At 37.1% G+C, this 17,989-nt stretch overlaps 1 protein-coding gene across 1 annotated transcript in view; it reads left to right on the forward strand.

Annotated features, from left to right (window-relative positions):
• The first annotated feature begins 1,456 nt into the window (after positions 1-1,456).
• The window catches only part of Cngb3 (cyclic nucleotide gated channel beta 3), a 197,621-nt gene continuing 181,088 nt past the window's right edge, over positions 1,457-17,989 (forward strand). Inside the window, exons 1-3 of the mRNA XM_021159706.1 lie at positions 1,457-1,648; positions 3,663-3,935; positions 4,545-4,620. Coding sequence (XP_021015365.1) covers positions 1,457-1,648; positions 3,663-3,935; positions 4,545-4,620 — 541 coding nt within the window. The remainder of the gene's footprint in view (positions 1,649-3,662; positions 3,936-4,544; positions 4,621-17,989) is intronic.

Below are 17,989 nucleotides of genomic sequence, written 5' to 3' on the forward strand. Positions count from 1 at the left end.
TAATCAAAATTCATGTTCATCATCTCAGATTTCATCAGGAAAAGTGTGTGTGTGTGTGTGTGTGTGTGTGTGTGTGTGTGTGTGTGTGTGTAGCAGATAGCAGTTTATGCAGAACTTCATAATTGATCAAGATCCAAAGAGTAAGTATATGTGGAATGCCCAGTCACAAATGAGGCATCTATAATCCTCTTTTCCGTAAGGCCAGTTATCATGGGCTGAACAAGATCTGCACAATGTCAAGGCAGTCAAAATTCCAGCACAGAGAGAGAGTGGACTCATGAGTCCCTTAACCCTAACTAAGGAGCTATTGATAGCTGATAGCTTCTGGGAAACAGAGAGTCTGCTTTCTTTAATGATGTATTCACTGCTATGTTGCCCACTCTCCAGTGGATGGCCTCACATTCATGAATATATACGGCCAGCAAAAACTGGAATCAGTGGGCTAGAAAAACAGGGAAAATGTTTCAGCAGATAAAGTGCCTACTGCACAAGAATAATGATCCTAATTTAGATTCACACACAAAATAACCAAGCACATCAGCTCACATGTGCCCTGCAATCCCAGTACTAGAGAGGTAGAGACAGAATGCTCACTGTGGCTTGCTTACTGGCTAGCTATCTTAGGAAAACCAAGGAGTTCCAGGGGTCATGACTAGAAAAAAAAAAAAAAGGTAAAGATTGATTTGTGGAAGATACCCAAAGTAAACCTCCAGGCTGCACACACACACACACACACACAGAGAGAGAGAGAGAGAGAGAGAGAGAGAGAGAGAGAGAGAGAGAAATGAAGACAGACAAAGAGACAGACAGACACACACACACAGACCAGTCCTTATTCAAAAAATAAGTGCTTACACAAGTTTGTAACATTCAATATCACAAAACGTCAAAGAAATCTGGGCCCTGGGTGAGGAGTTTCTTTAACAATTCTTGATCACGGACATGTGACTCTCCAAGGTTGGAGACACCAGTCTACATCCAAACAGAGATTAGATTACACAGGCTTTTATGCCAGTGATATGGAATCAAAATCTGAATGACCAGACAAGATACGTTTAATAGTAAAGTCATGTTTCATTACTAGATATGGGCACTTTGGCAAAAAAGACTACTTGCTTTAAATTAGAACCTTCACACTTGTTTCACTAGTTAATCATTCACATATACCCCTTTGTTTAAAATTAGGCACAGGTAGGTGAGCGATTAGAAAGGAAAAAAACAAGTCAACGGGCAGCATGATCGTCTTTTAAACAATTCAACTCAACTTGTTTAATCCTCTCATCTTAAATTATTCACAGGAGCATTTTGATTCTTGAAAGTTCATAAACAGAGTGCAAATCACCCAAGCAGAAGTAATTTACTGCTTTTAAGTCAAAGCCCTGCTTAGCTAGGGAGTCAGCTGTAGGAATTAACCAGAACAAAATCCTGATTAAACAGCTAATTGGTTTGTCTACTAATGGAAAGAAAAACAAAGCATATCTCTCCTCTTCGAGATACAGGGTCATATAATCGGAGGTCTTTCAGACCTGCCTCAGAGATGTTAAAATCACTGACAGTCAAATTCAACAAAGTGAATCCCATGGAAGGGAGAGCAGAGAAGAAACTCTGCCCCGACCCGAGCGGTCTTTCTCAGTCAACCATAGCACAGGTATGTTCTTTATGTTCCTAAGTCAGTCTTGAGTCTCATCCTTTGTCTGCTAATGGACGCTAATAAATGCTGCCATATGGAAGATTGCTCAGCAGTTTTACGGTAACATTTAGGTTGGGTACTGCTTAAGCCATGTTCTTATTAATTTGTATATTTTGCATTTGCATATTTAAAGGGAGTATAATAATGTTAGGGGATATATTTATACTTGGAAGAGTTTTTGTTTCTAATTTTGTTTTCTCATAGGTTACAAAAAAATAGACATTAGGTCTTTTTCTTGAAGAATATGAGAGTTTTCAGCACTAACTATACACTGGGCAGTGTACTGAGCCCATTCCAAGCACTGATGACTGTGAGACAGAATCTTGCTCTAACACTGCTAACACACAGCTAGACCATGACTGAGACTGTATGAGATCCCACTCCATAAGCATTACAACAGAAACCTCATCACCAGGCCGTCTGCACGGTGACAGATGAGAGGGAGCTATGAGTCAGCTCTTCCAGATGAGCTGCCCACAGACTACAGGACACTTAGAAAGAAAGCAGAAGAACAGATGCTTTTCAAGACCCATCTCTGGAGGAGAGCTTAGACTAAACCCAGGCAGAGCAGCTCTTGAGTTTAGCCAGTGCCGTGTGGAAGTTATGATACTGTGCTGTTAATTATGAGAAGACCTGCTAGCAACAAACACTCTTAGCAGTTCTGTCTGGGAATGCTTGGTGTCTGTCCTTTCTAAGTACATGTGGGAAATAGGTAAAACAGGTTTTTTTTTTAAGTTTCCTATTAAAATATGCTAAATCTAACAATCACAAAATATTAGAATGCTATGTTCTCCCATAAAATACAATCATTTTCAATAGCATATAAATAAAATTAATTTGAATCCTATAAGGAAATATCTAAAAGTTAAACAAACCATATTGTATTGTGCTTTCTAAAGTAGCCATTAAAAGTTCAATGGAAAATTTTCCATGAAATTTCTGTTTATCAAGAACTGATAGGTAAAGAAATACAAAGACAGCTCAATACAAACATGTTCCTTTTCTTCTGACCATGACATTGTTCATATATCTATATTTACACAACATAGAAAGATGACAGTGCAAATTTTTACAAATAACATCAAAACATGATGCACAATAAGTTGTACAGTGTATTATTATTATTATTATTTGTAGATGCTCTTGACTCACTTCTTCACTATGTGCATGTAGTTAGCCATTCAAGCAATTATTATATATAATAATTTATATAATAATAATTATTACATGTAATAATTATTACATATAATAATTTCTTATACTATATAAGAAATAACTCTAGCCTTGCCTAATACATGTGGTTACTGTGAGACTTAAATGAAGTTATCTGATATAGTCAGTCTTCAGTACGCATGCATAATGTCAAAGACTCCATGTTATGGCACACAAGATACTCAGAATCTTTGTCTCTAACTACTTGCTCATCTTCCACCCTCATTGCAGCTCTACCTTGGGCTTTTTGTTCTGTCTCAGCTGCCTACCTGATCTACCTCCTCTTTTTATTTGTCCCTTCCTTTCTACTACAGAACAATTTACTTTCAAGCACCATTTCTATTCCTTACAGGTATTTTCTAATAACCTACATTTCCTCTTGGGGGATGGAAGCTGAAGGCCAGTATTCAGATCTATGTGTATGGTCATAAATAGGTGTGCATGAAAGCCAGAGACTAATCGCAGGTGCTATTCTTCAGGAGCTTTACATCACATACTGATACTTAAGACTCACCACTTCAGCTAGGTTGCTGTCCTGGAAGCTACAGAGATCTGGTGGGATGTAGCCCCAGCATTAGTATTACACATGCCACCATATCTGGCTTTTTATGCACAGGTCCTCATCTTTGGGCACCAAATGCTTTACCAACTAACTCCCCATACTATTTTCAAACTCACAGTTTTCTGTTCCCTCTACTAAAGTTTGGCACCTGTCCTTCCTTCCCTGTAACCTTGGTGATGTGTCAGTGCACCCATATAGGAACATCATCAGTTAGCCACTATAGAACATCATCAGTTAGCCACTATAGAACATCGTCAGTTAGCCACTATAGAACATCGTCAGTTAGCCACTATAGAACATCGTCAGTTAGCCACTATAGAACATCNTCAGTTAGCCACTATAGAACATCGTCAGTTAGCCACTATAGAACATCGTCAGTTAGCCACTATAGAACATCGTCAGTTAGCCACTATAGAACATCGTCAGTTAGCCACTATAGATCATCAGTTAGCCACTATAGGAACATCATCAGTTAGTCAGCCACTATAGAACATCATCAGTTAGTCACTATAGAACATCATCAGTTAGTCAGCCACTATAGGAACATCATCAGTTAGCCACTATAGAACATCATCAGTTAGCCATTATAGAACATCGTCAGTTAGTTACTATAAGAACATCATCAGTTAGCCACTGGCCATTTCCAGTGTGACAAAATTCCACTTCAAAGGAAAAGTTAGGAAAATGTAGACCCGCAGACTAGAAAGAACTCATGAAAAGAACAAAGCTAGTAATGATAGGATGAGACTGCCACATCCTCTCCATTGTTCTACCACTAACAAGCCTGAAAGGTCAATGCTAGGCCACCCTAAAGACCAAAATTAGGAGGATCATATGCCAGGGTTACACTGACAAAAATATTTTGTGAATTGTAGGAGGAAGGTGATCAAAGCTGATTCGATAGTAAGTTATTCAGCAGTCAGGTTGAAAATATCTCTTTAGGTACAGGTTAAGCATTTTTAGGAAATCATAGATAGATGTGAAGTTTTAATATTTACATTGATAACTGAGTGAGATCAATGACAGTGCACATTCAACTTCATGCTGAAGTAACTACAATCTCTGTTTTGTTTCTCAAAGGGAGACTACCAAAGTGAAAAAGAACCTCTGAGGAGCAGGACACCAATCACATTTCAAAAGTCACACAGCAAAAAAGGTCAGAATGTTACCTGTGGTGGTGGTAGTTGGGGCATGGGATAAAATACAAAGAGGAAGGTCAGGATGTTACCTATGGAAGGTGGGAGTAAAATATGTCTTGGTATAAAATCGGTATTTGAAAAATATTTGTCTTTGGCCCAGCAGATTGTCTAAACTACAGACAGTTTAAAGAACTGAATTATTTGTGAAAATACTGTTTCTTCATTCAATCTCTCATTCATTCATTCAGTACACTAGATACGGTGCCTTGCATGGATGTAGGTGCATGCATTTGTGTGTGTGTGTGTGTGTGTGTGTGTATGTTGCATGTATTTAAGTGCACCTAATGATGAAGATGTATATAGAAACCAGATGTGACCATCAGCTGTCTTCCTCAACTGCTCTACAAAGTATTTGTTGAGACAGGGTCCCTCACTGAACCTGTAACTCACTACTTTTAGCTATACTGGCTGGACAGCAAGCCCTAGGGACACATCTATCTCTGACCCCCAGTTCTGGGATTCCAGCCTGACACCACCATGCACAGCTTTTATTTTGGTGCTGGTGATCAGAACTCTGAGCCTCATGCTTTCATAACCACCCAGTCTTATTTCCAGCCTCTCACTAGATAATTCTTGATTACCTACCATGTGTTAGGTACCTTTCCTTGGCCTTGAGGTACAGAGATAGTCAGCAGAATCCTAATCTTTGTTCATGATGAAGTTAGGTTACAGAAATCTTAAATGGCTCATGAAGATGCTCATTATGAGCAGAGGACTTGAGGCAGTAAGGAGCTATTAAGACAATAAAGCAGATGCAGCAGCACGAGTTTCAAGCTTCATTGCCCCTCTCTTCTGTACCCTGTCAACTGGAAAGCTCATATGCCTAAGGCTGCACACTCAGTTCTACATGGGTAATTCCAAATCCAAATCAAGACAATTACTTTTGTGAAACCCAATCCATATTTTCCCGTTGGCACTGCACATATATACCTGCATGTTTTGAAAATAAATTATGATTAAAGCTGAATTAATCTTATTCAAATAAGCTACCTCTCTTCATTGTCTTTGCTACTATCATGTTTTTGTTAAATTCCTCAAGCTTAAAACCTCACTCCTTATTTTATTTCTCTACCACAAGTCCTATAAAGTCTGTACCTCATCTGCATCAGTAATATCATAGAACCTTTCTGGCTTCCTTGCAATCTCTGCAAAAGCATCCTGAGCCAGGCCTTTATTAGTTAAGTCAAACCTGCACTGCACTCCAGGACTAAGTGGCCTCTTCTATTTAGGAGTCTGTTTCACTCAATTTCTCTCCCTTCCCCTCAAGCACAAATACTATGGGCATATTGCTTTCCTGTAACTACCACTTTGACCACACACCTCAGCTCAAGAGTTGTGAATGCCTCAATACTGCCTGCAGGACAAACATAAACACTTTCACTTGACTTTATAGCATGCAGTGCATTCTGTTCTTAGCCCCTCTTGCCAACACATCTTCCCCTTTACGAAACCCACATTCTAATCAAGAAAGAGCAGTGGCAAGGGAATCATTAGAGTAGACTATAGTATTGTTTAGTAGAACAGCACAAAAGTTTGGAATAAAAGCAGATAAAAAGTTTTATTTTACATCTATCAGAAATCTTTATAGTGATTTGTAGTAAACCAAATATTTGGAGTGAAGTACTTTCAGTTTCTATTTGTTTAGACTTCCTATCTCTGAGAAGAAAAAAATAGATACATGAAAATCACAGACCGTGCTGCAAATAAAGAAAGGATTTGCAGGCTAAGGGAACAGTTGAGTGTCACAGGGCTTGCCTAGCATATGCAATGTCCTAGGTTCAATCCTTGGCAATAAAGGAGAAAAGATAACTTAAACAAAGAAAGAAATCACAAAAAAGTTGTAAGTAAATAAATTCCTAGCAATAAATACTACTGCCATCAGAAGCATCTCTCTGACAACATGGCCCCATTCATGATCCTCTTTAAGAGAATCTGAAAGAACTTAGATGGAAAAAAAATCTGAATTTAGCAGATAAATATGCAACAGACACAAGTAACTGAAATGAAATAAGACATCCCATCCAGAAAAATAATGTTATAAAGATACTGGATCTTTGGGTCAGTGTGTTACATTATTATGTTTTTATATTCTTCAATTACTTTCATCATACATATTTTTCAAAAAGAAGGAGAAAAATCTCTCTATATTCCTGTGCATGCTTATTTGCTTACTTATTTTTCAAGACTATCTCTTGGCTTTTTACTGCTCAACTGAGAATATAAAGAATGCTTTTTGGTTTTAAACAAAATAGTTGTTTCCATCACTGACTTCCTTCTGGGTTTTCATCCCAGCCAAGAAAACAGGGATAATAGTCAGCATCCCTTACCTGAAGGTAAGCCAAAGAAGCATTCCACAGGAAGTTATTCCTCTTGAATGTGATGCACACTCAGTTCTCATAGTCTATCTGACTTGAATGCTTAGAGTACATTTTGACAAAAGTAGAAGACTTTATTTTGGATAAAAATTCACATACAAAAACTGTCAAAAGTAAGAGTTATATTCTAAAAGGGGACAACATTTGAAATGTAAATAAAGAAAATATCTAATAAAAATAGTTACATTCTAGGAGATATATATATATAGGAGATAGAGATATGACCTTACTATTTAAAAAAAAAATGTGTGTGTGTGTGTGTGTGTGTGTGCATACTATGGTGTGTGATCTATGTGTATATGTGTGTGGGAAGTGTGGGTATAGTGTATGTGTGTTTGTGTGATGTTTGTGCAGGCATATGTATACCACTGTGTGTATGTAGAAGGCAGTAAGCAACCTTTAATAGTCAGTTCTCTCCTTCTACCTTTCATTCTGGACTCAAACTCAAGGTCTTCGGCTTATGTAGAAGATATCCAACATGCTGGTCCATTTCAAAAAACTCACTCTCACTTTTCTTTTAAAATTTTCTATATGCATGCAATGAAATATGATCATATCAATGGCAATCTCTCTCTTTTAACTCTCTCATATTCCCCCCAAGAAGTCCCCCTCACAACCTCACAACATTTTATAACCCACTAAGTCCAGTAAGTACTATCCTTATGAGCCACTCTTGCTTTTTCTTTAATCAATATAACACCATTATTCAATAATCAAAAACTCATGCATGGAATATGTGTTTGTGTGGTTGTATGAGTATATGTGGGTGCTTATGCATGGACATTGGAGATGTCAGTGTATGTGTGTGCATACACACCTGGAGGCTAGAGACATCTTCAATTGTCTTTCATCCTATGTTTAGAGATGAGGTCTCTCACCAAGCATTAAGCTCATAGATTCTTCTAGGTTAGCTGGTTAGTCACCTCCTGGATTCTCCTTGTTTCTGCAAACCCTCCTCCCTTGCACTGTTCAAGTTACAGATACAGACATGCCAATTTCTATTGGATGCTGAGAATATGAACTTAGGTACCTATGCTTGTTTAACAGCCACTTTAGCTAAAAGATCATCTCACAAACCCCTTCTTTCTCAGTTTTAAAAACATGTAGGATTTATTTGTCAGAATGAAAAGATTTGCCATGATAATTATAACTTGTGGTTTATTATGAGGCCTCTGGAGAGAGAAACAATTTTCTATTCCCTATCTGGAATAAAGTAGCAATAGCAATAAGCAGCATAGGGCATAGGACTTCTTGTGAGGAAAGTAGTTCAAAAAAACACCAACTATCATTTTTAAACAAAATTACAAAATAGCAGGAAAGGACATATAATGGTTTTATGTACTTGATCAGCTATAAAGCTTTCAATTACATTTTACCTCAAAATAGAAGGAAGAGAGAGGGTGGGAGGGAAGGTAGAGGGAAGGACAGACAGACAGAGAGACAGACAGAGAGACAGAAACAGACAGAGACAGACACAGAGAGACAGAGTCTTCTACAGATAATAATACAAAACATAAATCTGATTAGCAAGTGGATATACAGACGAAAGTAGGAATACTACAAATCTTCAGGAGCAAGGGAAGGCAAGAAAATAAAGACATCACTATAGAATTATCAAGGTAATTCAAATGAGCCTTGTTTTACAAGGAGCAGTTTGAAGGTGTAGATTGCTTTAAACTAGAATTCACAAAAAAAAATCATAAAACTAAGAATTGCAGCTTTAGGATAACAAGACTATTCTTGTCCTTGTTTATGTGTATTTATAGGAAGAAACCTTTCACAGCTGGTAATAAAAACTCTTTGGTGGAGCTTTATTCAACAGAGAAGCTATTTAACTGAGGAAAACTGTTTCCATTAAACAGGCAAACTTAGCAGAGCTTCACATTTTTCAATTAGGACTGAGTTATATTTAAGGTATTTTATCTTTAAGAAGTAAGTTTATTAGTATTTAAAGATAACATCTGATATACTGTTGATCTTTTTATATTTTCTTCACTCAAAAAACACAGGTGCAATGTCACAAAATCTGCAGGTGTTGGCTTCTGATTTTAGAATTCTTATCTTCTGCATTACATGATTCAATTTATATTTACTGAGGAAATGAAATGTAATATATTTTGGAATCAAATGAATATAGCTTATTAATGTCCTCCTTTGAGTTATATTAATTGTTCCTTTAAAATAAATTTTTACTCATAAAATATGTATATGACTTACCTAATAATGATTTATAATTGTTATAATATATGTGTTTTAATGGAACCTTCTCGTGTAGTAATAGATCAAAATCTGGTGAATCTGGTGCTTATAATGGGTAGTGTGGTAGGTTGGGTAATGGCTACTCAAAGATCATTACATTGTAATGCCGTAAACCTATTAATCTGGTTTTATTCATTGAACTTTGTTTCTTAAGTTGTTAAAGTTTTTGAGATGGGGAATTATCATTGCTAATCTGATAATTTCGATACAAGCAAGGGGTTACTGTGAGTGGGCAGTGAGAAGGATAAATACAGGCAGAAGAAAGAGATGAGACAGTGAGAAGCACAGGTTGGATGGATATATTCTGGAAGTGGAGGGAAGGACTACAGAAGAATGGAGAGAGCTTCTAAACTAGGGTATAAGAAGAAAAGGACTCTTTCCTGGAAGCCCCCCAGCCCAAAACAATCCATCTTTCAGACATTTTTCAGACTTCTGAGCTCTAGAACTAATAGAAAATAAACCATGTTTTTTTCTAACCATTCAATTTGTGGTAGTTGCTATTGCATCCCTAGATATCTTGAATAGAAAAAAATAAGAATTCAAAAAGCAAAAGTAAATTGTATTACAGCCAATCATGAAAAGTAAGGAAAGCATATTAGAATGAGCAGTTCAGGGTTTGACACTCCTGAGGCCAACTCACACATGAGCTGCTGTCTAAATCCCAAGTGAAGATATTTAAGATCTCTGAGCCTGTTTGCTCATATGCAAAATAAGGAGACTATTATTATCAGCTGTCAATGAATGATAATTATATGAGGTACTATACCTTCATCATTTTTTATTGTGGTTGATAAATTCTAATTTTGATAGAAGACAGATGAGAATGACTAGTGAGATCATAGAAGTCCTGTGTACAAAGGCAAGTCCACTCACTCTTGCCAATTGATGCATTGTGGGATATGGAGACTATAGAGCCAGTTTTAGAAATGAAATTTCTTAATTTTTCAATACCAATTTATTATTATTTTAAACATTTAATTAAAACCATCACTTCTCCTCTTACCTTTCCTCCCTTTCAACCCCCATAATCTCCCTACTCACAAATCGGTAGCCTCTTTGATTATTATTGTTACTTACATACATACATACATACATACATATATAAAAACATACACAAATATATAAATACAACCTGCTGAGTTCATTTTTGTTGTTTGTGTGTATATGGTTTCAGGGCTGATGACTCTGTATTGGATAACCAATTAGAGGGACCTTAGTCCTGGAAGCATTCATTGTTGCCCATATTTTCTGGCTATGTATTGGACCTTGTGAGATTTTTACCCTTCTGTGTTAGCCTGTCTGTTGACTTTTCCATTGTTCAGTTCTTGTTTATGTGGCCATTTCTAAGAGTCACAGTCTCACAGCAGACTTCTTGGTATTATGGATCTTACCATCTTTCTGTCCTCCTTCCATGGTATTCTCTTGAGCCATAGATGCAAGAGCTGTACTGCAGAGCAACCACGGGTACTGGGCTCTCCAAGATCCAATGATCTTTGCAATATGTCAATTGTGATTTTCTGTGGCAAGAATAATGGGGACATTTTCTGTAGATAGAAGCTTCTTTGATGAGGGGCAATAGCAACACTTATCTGTAAATAAAGATTTAGAATGTAGTAAGGAAGCTGGTTAGGTTTCTAAAACTAGTATGTGATTCCACTCCTGTTGAGTGGACCTTAAGTCCTCTTAGAAAGCTGTTCATTATCACCAAAATAAAAGTATTACTATTGAACTGTCTTGTATATCCTACTATGCCTGTCATTGTGGTAGTTCACGGGTGTCACAGCTAGGTATGACTATTAATTGCTTGTCTCCCTTGGCTGCTTGCATAATACGTTCTGTGGAGGTACTATGGAAGCTAGAGTGCAGGAAAGAGGCTTTCCAGTTAAATCCAGCTCTAATCATCCAAGTCTTATATGTGGTCAGCAATAAGGGCTGCCCTTCAACTTTTGAGAAACATTTGTGGGTGAGAAGTAGTCTATATTGTTTGGGGAGTCTTTTGGACTTCCCTGACCACCCACTAAAAAGGAGGTTTCTCATGCCCAGTACTGGGAGTTATGTTTGTCTTCAGTTTGTCTCAGACCCAAATGGCAAAATTTTACTTACATCTGTAAGATATAAAGATACTATGATTCCTTGAGTCTTTGAGCAAACAATCTTGCTGTTATTTTTACTCCCACTTTCCTCTCCTTCTGTATTTGCTTCCTTGGCCTTTCCCAGTTAGAACCCTCCTCCCTGTTTTCCTGTTTCTCCCCCTTTGCATCACCTGTATCCTTCCATCCTCTCCTCCATGGTCATTTTATATTTTCCTTGTTTCTGTGGTTGCTCCATGTTGTATACTCAAAGCTGCAGGACATTTAGGCTGTTTCTATTCCCTAGATATGATGAAGAGGACAGCAATAAGCACTACTGAGCCAGAATCTGTGGGATGGTGACTCCTTTGGGAATATACCCAGGGGAGGAATAACTGGGTCACATGGTATTTACTTTCAGTTTTTTTGAGAACTCTCCACACTGATTTCCAGAGTGGTCGAAACAGTTTGCATTATCACCAATTTTGGGTTGCCCTCTCCACAATCATCAGTGTTTGTTGTCAGTTGTTTTTGTGTATCATAGACATACTGGCTGGTGAGATGGAATCTCAGAATTGTTTTTATTTTGAATTTTCTTAATTACAAAGGATGATGAACACTTCTTGATGTATTTCTTAGCCACTTTTATTTCTTCTGTTGAGAACTCTCTCTCTCTTTAGAACCCTAGTCCATTTTTAAGTGGTCCGTTTGTTTTCTTGACTTTTTTTTTAAAAAGTTCTTTGTATATTCTGGTTATTGATCCTATCAGATGTGTAGGTAGCAATGATTCTCTCACATTTCTGGGTCTCTACCTAATTGATTGTTTCCTTAGCTACACGAACTTTGTTGGCCTTACTTCCTGAGCAAATAGAGTTCTATTCAGACAGTCTTTAGTCATGGTCTTTAGAAACTAGAGTGTGTTATTCTGGGCTCTTCTGGCTTCCAAAGGTTCCACTGAGAAATACTAGGTGTTATTCTGATGAGCTTTCCTTTATATGTGACTTGTGTTTTTTCTCTTGCAGCTTTTAATATTTTTCTTTATCTGAATATTTAGAGTTTTAACTGTTTTAAGCCTTGTGTGGATTCTTTTCTGGTCTGTCTACTTTGGATTCTGTGTGTGTGCAGATATATCTTTATTTAGGAGATTTTTTTTTCCCTCAATAGTCTATGCCATTGTCCTGGATTCTTCTTCCTCAAATCTATGTGTAATTTGAAGATTTGTGCTTTCATTGGTATCCCACGTTTCCTGCATGTTCTATTAGGGTTCGCATGCATGTCTGAGATGGCATTGCAAAGGTGGCTCAGAAATTATTAGGATTCACAGGCATGTTCTTACACTTTTCTAAGTTTTCATAGTCTTTGTTTATTTCATCTAGATCCTCTGTTTTATATTTATATCCTGATATTCTGTCTTGTGCTTGGTTTATCCTACTTGTATGCTGAATTTTCTAATAGGAACAGAGAGTTATATTTTTAATTCCATCTTTATTTACACTTGTGTTTCTAATGTAATTGTATTACATTCAATGTTTCTATCTTATTGATTTTAGTCTTCAAACTGTAAATTAGCTCTTTCATTTCATTTAACCCCATATTTGTACTTCTTGGATATAACTTAGGCTTTTGTTGTTAGCCTCTTGGAGTTCAGTGAAGTATTTCTTCATGTGTCTTTTAAATTCCTTGAATTCTTGATAAAAAATTATTACTACTCCTTTAAATTCTGTGCTTTTGAGCTCATCTAGGCAATTCTTGTTAGAGAACACCTCTATAAAACTAGTAAATTTGATAGAAAACATGCTATCTTGGCTATTCATGCTGCTTTCACTTTTGTGATTTGACCTGCGCTCTTTCTTTGATTGTGCATTTGGAATGAGAATTTGTCCTGCCTTAGTTTGAGCCAGTCCAGGAGCAGTGTAACAGGAGCTACGACAGATAAAGCTGGTGGATGAGCTGTGTAATTGGACCAGGCAAATATGGCTGCCAAACCACAGATCTGGAACAAGGCCTGTGGATGGTAGAGCAGGCAGTGGGTGGAGAGAAACAGAGAAGAGGAAAGAAGATTTTTGCCAATCACAAGAGGCTCATGAACAATCTCTGGATGTAAGTTAGGGCTGTAGGAATCGCACAGAAGGAGGATGGACCATTGAAGATGGGAATTGCAACTTAATCTGCAAAGGTGGATCAAAAATGGTTAGAGTTCACAGGCATGTCTGCGATGACATTGGCAGCCTTCAGTGAAAGGAAAATGTTAATCTTTTTCTTTTTTTTAAATTTGATTTTTATTGAAAATAAACTTATTATCACACAATATATTCTGATTATGGTTTCCCCTATCTTGTCCACTCCCAGATCTTACCCACATCCCCACTCTGATGCCTTTTCCCATCTTTTTAAAGAAAAAAAAAAAAAAAACAAATAAAAGCAAAAAAAAAAAGGATAAAAAATTCATATGGACACACACACCATAAAAACTCCAAAAAAATCAAAATGTAAAACTATTATGTACAAACAAAAGACCAGTAAAAGGGGGAAAGAGGCTCAAACAAAGCCAGTGCTAATTATGTTTGTGGGTTTGTTTGTTTGCATTTATTTATTTTTACAATCCAATCATTATCCCCGTCCAGGTCCACGCTCCCACAGTTCCTCATCCCATTCCTCCTCCCCCCATGTGTCCAAGAGGATGCCCCCACACCCGCATCAATGCTAATTTTTTTTGGTGGTGGTGGTGGTTTTTTGTTTGTTTGGTTGGTTGGTTTTGGTTTTGTTTTTTTAAGACAGGGTTTCCGCTGTGTAGCCCTGGCTGTCCTGGAACTCACTCTGTAGATCAGCTGGCCTCAAACTCAGAAATTCTCCTACCTCTGCCTCCCAAGTGCTGGATTAAAAGCATGTACCACCACTGCCCTGCCCAATGCTAATTTTTAAGTGCTCACATTTTTTTTTCTTTTCTTTCCTTTTTTTGTTTTTGTTTTTGTTTTTTTTTGTTTTTGTTTTTGTTTTTTTAACGCTGAGACAGAATTCTGAGCTCTTGCCTGATTTAGTACAAATGTCAATGCAGTGAGCTCTTACATGGTAGGTTTTCAGTGTTGTTCAAGCAAGAGAAACTTGTCTATAGACAAAATTCTGAGTCTGCCAATGTTGTCATTTCGGCTCTCATTCCTCCTTTTCTCTTTGCTAATGATGCCCACCTTGACTCTTGTGTTTTATTTTGTTTTGTTTTTCTATGAAATATGATTTATTTTATTTATTTTTGGTTTGGTTTTGTTTCTTTACTGAAAATAGTTTTTCTTCACATAATACATTCTGATTATGGTTTTCCCTCCTTATATTCTTCCAAGTTTTTTTTTATCGACTTCCCCTAATTCAGATCTACTTCCTTTCTCTCTCCCAAAAAACAGGCTTCTAAGGGATAAGAAAATAAAATAAGATAAAATAAAACTGGGAGTAGAGCGAGAAGAAACCATAATCAATATATACTATTGAGAAATTATTCTATTTTTAATAAAAAAGAAAGTGTTGAGGGAGAAAGAGAGATATAGAGAGACAGAGAGAGACAAAGACAGAGAGATATCTCCAGTATTGGAAACATTGATTAACACACAATTTAATTTTACTTCTATGTAATATAAAAATAAAGTGACGGCATTAAAATTTACAAGTCAGAAAAGCTACCCTATGTAAAACCAACCCATTTGGCTGGAATCCATGAAGAACATTAAGGCTAATTTTAATAGTAAATAGTTATATTCATCAACTAAACAATAATATGTTTTAATTATAATCATATTTTAATCATAAATTTTTATTTGAACTATCCCAGCATTTCATTGCTTAATCCAAGCAAAGTCCAGTCTTATATAGTAGACAGTTCCATTTATAGAACTTTCCAAATGGTGTCAGATACAGTGATAAACAAAATAATTTAGAAACCGTAAACTTGGCCTGCAAAATTTCTGAAAATAGCGAAACAGAAATATGAGTAGTTTTTCTAGTCTTAAATGATGAAAAATTTTTGTGTTTACTTGGAAAGAGACAGAGAAAAGATCAGGCATCCCAGTGTCAGGAGGTCATCCAAAGGAATTTATGAATTAATGAAACACATGAGACATTTAGAGATGAAACTGTGCCTTTCCTCCTCACTCATAGTGAACTTGGGTTTATTTCTAGTAAGCAGCTTCCTCTGCCTATTCACTCTTACCTTGCTCATTTCCATGTACTTACCTCCAAGTCCAAATTACAGTAAGAGCACTGCCAGTTTTAGATAATGCAGAGCTCTTCACACCACCATGGTTAGCACCACCTGGCTTGAGACAGGTCATGATCATTAGATCAAGTGTCTATCCACATGCACCATGTGTGTGAGTTCCTGCATGTGACACAGAAGGAGATGCTTCACTGAGGAGGGAGAAGCAAACACGGCAAAATTACGCTTGGAAAACACAGCACGCTAGAAATATTCAATAGAAGACCATACTCTAAGGTATACAATGACCATTACTACTAATCTCATCAACTAAAGAGCGCCTAACCAACAAAGGTAGGATGCTTTCTTTTCTTTTACATATTTTTTATACTTTTATATGATTTAAATATACTTGCAATTCAATTAAATTGCTGCATTTTGCTTTTTTTTTTTTTTTTTTTTTCTGCTAAGGAATACAGCTGGCTCATGAGAAACTCCGTTATGTTTTCCTGAGTCTGAGACCGTTATTAAGTAAATGGAAGCTCATGTTCGGTCCACATATAAAACTGCTGAGCAGACCTGAAAAAGTTAAAATAAACTTTTTAAAGACAATTATTCACTCTGACTGGTGGAATACTTTGTGTTTATATTGAATTTTTCTCAAATGGAGTCTTTATCTAATCCTCACAGAAATCCTCAAGACAAAAATATTTCTCATTTTATGGATGAAGAAACTTACAGAAAAAAAAATGACTTAACCAGCGTCAGCCACAGAATTTGTGATGCAAGGATTAGAGTTCTTAACTCAATAGCTGGTGCTAGTAACTCACATCAGCTTCTAAACGCTGACACCATTGCATACACTAGCAAGACTTTGCTGAAAGGACCCTGATATAGCTGTCTCTTGTGAGACTATGCCGGGGCCTAGCAAACACAGAAGTGGATGCTCACAGTCAGCTANTGGATGGATCACAGGGCTCCCAATGGAGNAGCTNGAGAAAGTACCCAAGGAGCTAAAGGGATCTGCAACCCTATAGGTGTAATAACATTATGAACTAACCAGTACCCCGGAGCTCTTGACTCTAGCTGCATATGTATCAAAAGATGGCCTAGTCGGCCATCACTGGAAAAGAGGCCCATTGGACATGCAAACTTTATATGCCCCAGTACAGGGGAACGCCAGGGCCAAAAAAATGAGAATGGGTGGGTAGGGAAGTAGGGGGGAGGGTATGGGGGACCTTTGGGATAGCATTGGAAATGTAATTGAGGAAAATATGTAATAAAAAAATATTTTAAAAAAGAAAGAAAAAAATGACTGAGCACAGGAACGTAAGAGCTCTGTCTTCTGCACTATCTCCTCCTATAGCACAGTGTCCAGCTTCCTCCTGAATTCCTCCAGCCCAGAAGGCACATTGCCTCCCAAAGGAACATGCAACACTCTCAGAAGAGGTGCTAAAATACGTTGTAAATCCACGGATAGATCCATATTTTACCTTCATAAGAATTGAATCTATATTCCTTTTCTTTGTAAAAACTTCTCAATGAATTTGAGATGTCTCAGACCATTTACACACACATATCCATATGAGGGGAACATGTGTATGTATGTATGCTGTACTCATCTATGTGAGTGTTTCTGTGCCCTTGTATTTGTGTTGTTGTTGTTGTTGTTGTTGTTGTTGTTGTTGCTGTTGCTGTTGCTGTTGCTGTTGCTGTTGCTGCTGCTGCTGCTGCTGCTGCTGGATGTGTACACCAGAATTCGTTGTCTCTAGTCCAGCTCCACAGCACCCCAGCTCTGTAACTTCAAACTCGTTCTCCATGCCTAGATTTCAGTTGAATGCTGGCAATCTAAACTCAGGTCTCATACTTGGAAAGCAGGCACTTTACCCACCATAACCTTAGATTTTAACTAAAGATCCCAAGTTTCTTAAACCATTTCTTAAGTGGACTAGTTTCCAGAATACTTTCTGAGGTTCAGTCCTTTAGATTTTTAAGACTTGCTTCTCTAGATTTTGCATTTTGCTTGTACATTTATGAATATCAGACATGGCATTTTCTTCTTCTTGAGAATAATATTTTAGAACACATTAAGTTCGCATTTTGTGTGACTTGCTGTCTTGTTTTTCACCTTCTCTCCTGTCATTTGACAAACTCTGGATATATAGTATAATTTTAAGCATAGTCAAAGAGAGAAATTATTCTAAGAATGTGATGCAATTGAGAATCTGTAAATTTGTCACATGCTGAATATACTGCACAGTCATGGGTGCCATGAGACAGAGAGTAGTTATGTGTTTTGTGCATTCTCATTATAGCTATTCCAAATGTTCGTTCTCTGAGTAAACAGAGAAGCATCATTCATACATCTAATGAAAGAATAGGACTTTATCTCTTTTGATTCACCCATTCACTCAACATACAGTCACTCAGGTGCTAGCAGTCC

The sequence above is a fragment of the Mus caroli genome, chromosome 4 (assembly GCF_900094665.2).
Source record: "Mus caroli chromosome 4, CAROLI_EIJ_v1.1, whole genome shotgun sequence".
Classification (NCBI taxonomy): Eukaryota; Metazoa; Chordata; class Mammalia; order Rodentia; family Muridae; genus Mus; species Mus caroli.